Source organism: Coregonus clupeaformis, chromosome 19, assembly GCF_020615455.1.
Source record: "Coregonus clupeaformis isolate EN_2021a chromosome 19, ASM2061545v1, whole genome shotgun sequence".
In the NCBI taxonomy this organism is placed as follows: Eukaryota; Metazoa; Chordata; class Actinopteri; order Salmoniformes; family Salmonidae; genus Coregonus; species Coregonus clupeaformis.
The window spans coordinates 2,149,009-2,157,137 of NC_059210.1; the positions used below are offsets into that span (position 1 = coordinate 2,149,009).

At 41.7% G+C, this 8,129-nt stretch overlaps 1 protein-coding gene across 5 annotated transcripts in view; it reads right to left on the reverse strand.

The window, feature by feature from the left end:
* The window catches only part of LOC121554286 (ankyrin-2-like), a 130,990-nt gene continuing 122,861 nt past the window's right edge, over positions 1-8,129 (reverse strand). For all 5 annotated transcript variants that reach the window (XM_045227066.1, XM_045227067.1, XM_041867780.2 and 2 more), the window contains 5 exons: positions 6,399-6,482; positions 5,996-6,160; positions 3,138-3,326; positions 2,759-2,850; positions 1-1,453 (listed from right to left, as the gene is read on the reverse strand). In XM_045227066.1, the coding sequence (XP_045083001.1) occupies positions 1,246-1,453; positions 2,759-2,850; positions 3,138-3,326; positions 5,996-6,160; positions 6,399-6,482 (738 nt within the window). In that variant the 3' untranslated portion in view covers positions 1-1,245. The remainder of the gene's footprint in view (positions 1,454-2,758; positions 2,851-3,137; positions 3,327-5,995; positions 6,161-6,398; positions 6,483-8,129) is intronic.

An 8,129-nucleotide genomic window follows, 5' to 3' on the forward strand; every position in this document is an offset into this window, starting at 1 on the left:
GCATACTTTTATGACTGCTGAATACCAACTACTGTATCAATCACTTAGATCATGTATTTTCAGGTAGAGATACCTCGTGAAGAAACTGCTCAATGTGTATCCCTTGTTGATCGCGGAAGACCGGACAAGTAGCCACACAACGGATTATGGTCATTGTAGTTAATTATCATGTTTTCTGCGCTAAACTATATAGAACATTGGCCTGTTGGAAACTACAACATCTCACAGTTCAGGCATGATCTGATTTATATCAAGAGAAACTACAGCACAATGTGCACATTGAGCTCAGAAAAACCCCAAACTAAATGGAATTCAAATAATTGAACCGACATCAGTCAAATAGTTGTTTAAAACCAAAAAATAACCAACATTTCGGTTAATCACTCAGCACTACAGAACTGTAGCGGAGGGTTATATGGGGGGGATTTGCTTCAGTCAAATGTTGGTTCAGATCACATATTTGCGCTTATCTGACTCTGAAGTCCTTGATGAAACACTATGGCATTCCCTCCCTTTTTACAGTATCTTTCGAAACCTTTTTGTGACAACTGACTCCTAGTGGGGCGAAAAGGGTCAACTTTGTTATGACCCTTCACCTCAGAACAGAAGAGCGATTTTGATTGGTGCACGTACGTGTACAGCAGGTACCATGGGGCAAATGTAATAAATGCTTTTGAACTACTGTTTGTTTCGTTTTCTCCCAGTCCGAGCATGTCACTTCTCCTTTATTTACAAATGTTTACAATCGTTCCTTTAGGAAGATGCCTGTGCATGAGGCGAACATCAGAGGTGCCCCCTCTTTATTCATTTTCCGTTTTTGTTTTCCTTTCATTGCATTTTGTTTGTGTTGTTGTTTATTGTACCACAGCAGCCAAAAACTAAAAGAACCCCCAAAAAAGGATAACGACCAAATAATATTCTAAGTCACCCGACGAGAAAGGGGGAACTATCTTTGGTCACAAAATGAGCAAAGAAAACAGGAAAAGTCAAAAGGAAAAGGACAAAAAAAAGTGAAAGCACAAATAACAAAAAGTGCTCCATTATTTGCCACAAAAGGGGAAAAACAACAATCAAAACAAAAATGCAATCCAGTGTCTTTAGCAGGAGATGTCTGTGTGGAAGGTAAAGGTCAGGGGTGAGCTTACAAGACTTCATAGGCTTTTAGTGGATAGGGGGCTTATGTAGTATGGGGGGCAGGGCCAACAGGGAAGAAGAACAACTCAGCCAGCAAATAAAATCAGCCCATCACTTCTTCTTTCTCTTCTCCTCCTCTTTCTCTCCTTCCTCCTCCTCCTTGGCGCAGTAGCGTTGGAGCAGCAGGTGCAGGTGTTGCTGAAGGGCGTCGGGTTGCAGGGTCTCTGGGGTGTCGTCCAGCCGCTCCAGGTGCACATGCTTACCCTGGGCGTCCCTCACCACAGTCCTCTTCTGGGTACGAGACTTACGCATCTGGGTTCTGGAGATGGGATGGGGGAGAGGTTATTAGGCTTGGTGAGACAATTATTTTCAATCACCCTGTCAAAGTTTTGATAGCACTTCATTGACAGGCTTGCACAGTTTGTAGGTTGACCAAAACTCTATTGACCGTAATTTTTGTCATTCATGTCTAAAACACATCATGCATGTTAGACCACGCTCTAACATCAGGAACAACTACAGTATGAGTAATCTAAAAGCGTCACACAAGCCCTATGGCTGAAGGTCCTATGATTAAAGGAGAAGTTCGCTTTTTTACAACTATATCTCCATTTTTGATGGAAATGGCTTGTTGTAGAAGGGTCCAGACACTTGTTTTGCAATTTTCCTTGTTTTTGAGAAACTTACCCTGACCAGCGATTAATTGCCTCATCCTCGTTGTGCAGTACGGGGGCTCTGAAAAAACAGTAACAAATTCTCCAAAAACACCCAAATACGTTCTTTACATGAAATTGTGTCATTCCGAACTTGAGCCATTTCCCCTATCCAGCTGTTCCATTCTCCGTGTAGCCTGCTGCTAGAGGTAACTGCCAAAATAAAGTAAACACCAACATAAAGTGTCTTAATAGGGCATTGGGCCACCACAACAGCTTCAATGCGCCTTGGCATAGATTCTACAAGTGTCTGGAACTTCATGTGTGGAAGCACCTGCTTTCAATATACTTTGTATCCCTCATTTACTCAAGTGTTACTCAAGTTCCTTTATTTTGGCAGTTACCTGTACAATGGACAGAGAGGTATCGCTCGAGTCGCAACAAAATGTAATATAACGTTGCGGTATTTTGGTGTTTTTAGGAGCATTTGTTCATGTTTTTTCTGAGGCTCCGTACTGCACAACGAGGATGAAGAAATGAATCCCTGGTTTGGGTACATTTCTCAAAAACAAGTGAAACCGCAAAATAAGTGTCTGGGCCCTTCTATAACATTCCATTTACATCAAAAATAGAGATCTGGTTGTAAAAAAGCAAAATTCACCTGTTAACTTACCTTTCAAATTACCATGTCAAAATGTAAGCATCTAAAGTGTGTTTAAGAGTTAGGGTTAAGATATAGAGGAGAGGAGAGGTATTCACTAACCTGCTCCCTGATATGTTTATGCTGTATAGCCAATGCCATGACATGTTTAGTATAACAAAGACCATAGGTGTTGGTCATATAGCACAACCAGACCTGAGACCAGGCTGTATTCACACCATGCGTTCAGATAAATCATTCAGCAAACTAAGAGGAGTGTCCAAACAAAGATGGACACGTAGGTTAATGAACTCCCATTCTGTTCTCAAACCTTTTGACCACAGAACCGTCGTCCTTCACAACCTCTTTCTCTACTAAATGAGGAAGTTGGATTTTTCCAAAGCCTCCAGCATAACTCAATGCCTGGATGTGACAGAACAAGGAAAATGACATTTCAAACACCAAAACCCAGTGTCTCTGGTCCTAGAGTTGTTCTTCAATCTGGCACCCAATAAGGTTTTTTAACAGACATATTAAAAACAGACATGTTTCTAACAAACATGTTACAGTCAAGAAGCCTTCAGCTTTATATTCCAAGCACAGTATTGCTTGCAACACTTGACCCAGCTCAACCTGCTCTGCTCGAGCCACTGAGGTAGAAAGGACACTCCTGGCATTGTCACAACTGCTCTCCCTCCCTGACGACTGACCTTCTCAAAGTCCTCTTTGGCCGAGGGGAGGTCTGCAGCCAGCGTTGAGTCACCCGTCTGCTTCTCCATCCTCTCGCCCCTCACCACCGTCGTCTTGACCACCTTGCTGACTTTTCGGCCCTGCACCTGCTCTGACTCGAAGTCTGAGGCCGTGGTGGCCCCCAGGGCCAAGGGCTCCGAGAAGGTCAACTGGATAGGTCAAACACAGGGTTCAAAGGTCACTGATACAATAGACTACAAAACTTGATTATACAGTATATACAGTAAGGTTATACAGTCATTATAGACACATTCTATATTGTGGTGTAGCCCGAACTATACACGGACCATGAATAGGCAAGGGATCTCAGCACATACACTCTTAGAAAAAAGGCTTCCAAAAGGGTTCTTCGGCTGTCCCCATAGAATAACCCTTCTTGGTTCCAGGTAGAACCTTTTTGGGTTCCATGTAAAACCCTCTGTGGAAAGGGTTCTACATGAAACCCAAAAGGGTTCTACCTGGAACCAAAAAGGGTTCTTCAAAGGGTTCTCCTATGGGGAAAGTCGAAGACTGCTTTAAGGTTCTAGATAGCACCTTTTTTCTAAGAGTGTAGGGCTCAGGAAGCAGGTTAAAGGCAAAATAAGGCTTTTAATGGAAAAATATACAAATACATTCAAATCAAAAGGCTCTGTCAGAGCAATGAGACTTACTCTAAGCACCAAATGAGTCAAAATACTTTATTCAAACATTAAGGTCCATGGAGCTTTGGAGAGCTTTTTTCTGCTCTCCTTATGGCAAGTTCCCAGTACAGTATATCCCAGGTGCTGCCAATTTAACCAAATCAAATCACATTTTATTGGTCGCATACACATATTTTGCAGATGTTATTGCGGATGTAGCGAAATGCTTGTGTGTGATGGGATGTATTCACCCATCTGCTTAATTGGCCAAGTGACCTAGCACAGGGGGTTATGGGAGGTGTTGTGTTCTATCTGGCAGCCATGTTGCTGTAATAGGACTACATGTTTCTCCTTTGCATGGTGTTTTGTTGCAGGTTTTGTTTTTTGGCTATTCATTGTCAAGCTTTAACCTCTTTAGGATCGGACACTTTTTTTAAATTTTCAGGACCTGGACCTGAAAAGGATATGCATATTCTTGTTACCATTTGAAAGGAAGCTCTTTGAAGTTTGTGGAAATGTTAAATTCATGTAGGAGAATATAACACATTAGATCTGGTAAAAGATAATACAAACAAAAAAACATGCGTTTTCATATATATTTTTTTATCATCTTTGAAATGCAAGAGAAAGGCCACAATATAATATTGCAGTTTAGGCACAATTTAGATTTTGGGCACTAGATGGCAGCAGTATGTGTGCAACGTTTCAGATGGATCCAGTGAAGCATTGCAATACTGGACTATTTTGTATCAAGTCTGCCCAAATGTGCCGAATTGGTCAATTGATACATTTTCAAGTACATAACTATAGAGAACATACAAAAATGATATGGTAATACAAAATGTATGTTTACACACTCCCAGTAATGTCATACATTATGGATTATTAGCTTATACACTAACTTTCACACATCAGATGGCCGGGCGGGGTGGGTGTGGAGCCAGAGACAGCAGGGGTACAAACTGTAGAACCCAGTTCCTACATTTGAATATAAAAATGTATTTTATCTAACAAAACTATGCTACATTTTATCTCTGGGACACTTAGGATGACAAATCAGAGCAAGATTACTGAATGTAAGTACATTATTTACCTTCAGAGGTGAATGTATCAAACTAGTTGTCGTGATAAGTATTTTGTTGTTGTGCACTCTCCTCAAACAATAGCATGGTATTTTTCATTGTAATAGCTAATGTAAATTGGACACTGCAGTTAGATTAACAAGAATTGAAGCTTTCTGCCCATATAAGACATGTCTATGTCCTGGAAAGTTTGCTGTTACTTACAACAGTCATGCTAATCACATTAGCGCACGTTAGCTCAACCGTCCCGTATACGGGACACCGATCCCATAGAGGTTAAAAACCAAAGCCAGACTGCAACATTTTAGTAGCATAGCTAGGACTGTGGCATGTGTCTGTACACTTTCCCTCCACTGCGTGCTGTTAATGGGACACACGAAAGCAGCGCAATTGAAGTTGAATTCACCGATGCGAGCGCATCAGGCTGTAATTTCATGAAGTAGATGACTCAACTGTTGACTCATTTATTCTCGCTTGTGTGTCCTATTCGGCCCGCAGGCTTTGTGTTTGACACATGCGCAAGCCTATTAGCCACGTTATGACTGACTTGTGATCATTGCCCTTGCTAGTTTGTTTGTATTGACATTCCCAACCTTAGTTACAGTCATCAGTTTTTTGGTCAACATATTGAGTAATTAAAACTGAAACAGTGCATCCCGAATGGGTGGAGGCAGCAAACAATGTACCAGGCCAGCTGTGATTAACAACCTGATAGCAATATTTTTTGGACTACCAATACATTTATTGGTGAATTATATCAATCATGCATTGAACTGCATCCGTCTATTTTGCCAACAATGACTTACTGTACGTCATGGAATTTTTAGCAAAATATAACATCTTTTTAAAACCTCTTATAAAGTTGGTTTTGAAGCATGAACTGGACATTAGATATTTCTGACTGATATTATGATTGTCTGTTTGTTTCATATCTACAAAGTAGTTAAAACCCTGTCAGTTCCACTTTAAGGCCAGACACCCTTGTGACATCACAATATCCACAGTATATGTAAACCATGTAATACACAATCGTTTTCAGAAATACTGTAATATTGACCCCAAAGAAAGTCTATAGACACAAAGACAGCAGACAGACACACATACAGACGGACTGACCTCGGTCTGATCTCCCTCGCTCCGGACCACTGTCCTCTTCACTACCTTGGAGAAGCCGTCTCCTTCCTCCACACTGACCATCTCCTGGTGAGATCCCTCCACCGTCACCTCCTCTCTCTCTACGCCGTCTGGAGAGAAGTACTTACGGATCACCTTCCGCGTGATCTGGGGGAGAGAGACAAGAAAGAGAGAAAAGTTACCACTGGTTGAGCACTGAGCAGCACGACTCGGTCATATAAAATAATACACACGTACAGTATTTGCCTGAGGAGATAACTTTATAATTGACAAACATGGATATATAGTAGTTACAGTATGTAGTTGAGCTCTACTGTAAATCGGGCTATGTTCTAGAGTTAAGTGTCTGTTATACAGTGAATGTAGATGCAAAATGTCCCTTTACCTTCTTGACTACCATGTTTCCATGCTCATCCATGTACTGTTCCTCTGTCACTGTTTGCGGAGGGATGTCTGGCAGATCATCCGCCTGGTGAGAGAACAGATACACAGTCATACAACTGGAACACATACTGCAGTTAAGACAAGCACAGTAAGTCCACAGAAGAACCGGTTGAAACATCGTAAACCCCACTCAAAAAGGAAATAAACCGTTTTCAATCATTATCTAAGACCATGAAGATTGAATCAATCTGTCACAGAACAAAATGATATGGCATATGAGGGTGCAGTAGGAAACATAGCAGAGACAGAATGAAATACAAATCAAAATTTGAGAAAAGTGAAGTGCAGCACAGCAACAAAACTCAACTCCCATCTAGACCCAGCAACACAGCACACTAGGGCAGGGCCCATTTCTCCACATGCTCTTTAATGCCGTATACCTGGATGATAACTCTGCGTCGGACCACCCTGGTGGTCAACACCTCCTCCTCTGAGCTATCCGACGACAGCAACCCTAGCTCCTCATTTATCTCCTGAGAGACAGCACACAGCCATTGTGGCCATAGTAGATCATTATAACATGGTTACACATTTTGTATAGTTACTTCAGGCACTGTTACTGCAGGCACAGAGCAACAGGCAAGTGTTCCTTCTTTTATCTTTCTTGGCTCTTTACTTTTCTCTCATAAGGATGCCAAAAAGGCATTCAAAAGTAGGCTATTGTAGACCTGATAGAAATGTAAATAGAAAATATACAGTATGAGAGAGGTGGAGATGGAAGATGAAGAGGAGGCACAGTTGTACAACAATGTTCAACAAAACCAGCCATGCAAGATATGGCAATGATAATCCAAAGAAATTGTGGTCAAAGATGCAAACAAGTACTTCTGTATGGAATGTTGAAGTGGAATATGAAGTATTGACAGTGACAGTGAAGGTAATTATTTCACAATATTTTTTTATAGAATGTATTTGTATGTACTGTTCATTGTATCAGATAACCTAGCTGAAAATATAAGAATAATTTGCAAACACAGCAAAAAAGCATTCTCATAATTAAGTATTTTCAATATTGAGCAGGCTTTTGTCACATGATTATTCCATTGTGTTGGTCAATAACCCCACTTTGAAGTGGTTTGACCTAGAGTGTATTGTTTGGTAAGTATGCACACATGCATAAGCTTCTTGTATTAGTCTCTGTGTTTGAGTCAGTTGATGTCATCTCTGGACTGTGGTAACACTGCAATCAGCCTGAGAAGCTGGGACACAAGCCAGGGCAGGGTGCAGTCGTCATGCTTGATCTCTTACCCGTTCCAGAGAGTATTCATCGTCATCGTACCCTGCCTGCGACCTGGATGGAAGCTCCTCACACGTGGGTACAGTTTCACTTTCACTTTCTGGTCTGTCATAAATGCCATAGTCCCCAAGACTTTCACTACCCAAAGAGAAGCGATTATGGTCATCCACCCGTAGGAACTGTGCGCTGCATACAGGGCTTCCTTTGAGGAAGCCCGTTTCCGGAGTGCTGCCAAAGGGGGTTGGGGACGGAGGCTCCTCGATGTGGTAGAGGACCTCCGGTTCCTCTGGCTCCAGATCCTCTGGCTCTGAGAAGTCTGACAAGTCATCTTTGCAGTCAAAGAACTCCAGGTCTGAATTTTCTTGGACGGAATCTGATTGGACAACTGGCCCAAATGAAGAGAGTGTTTTCTCAAATTCGCAGATCACTCTCTTA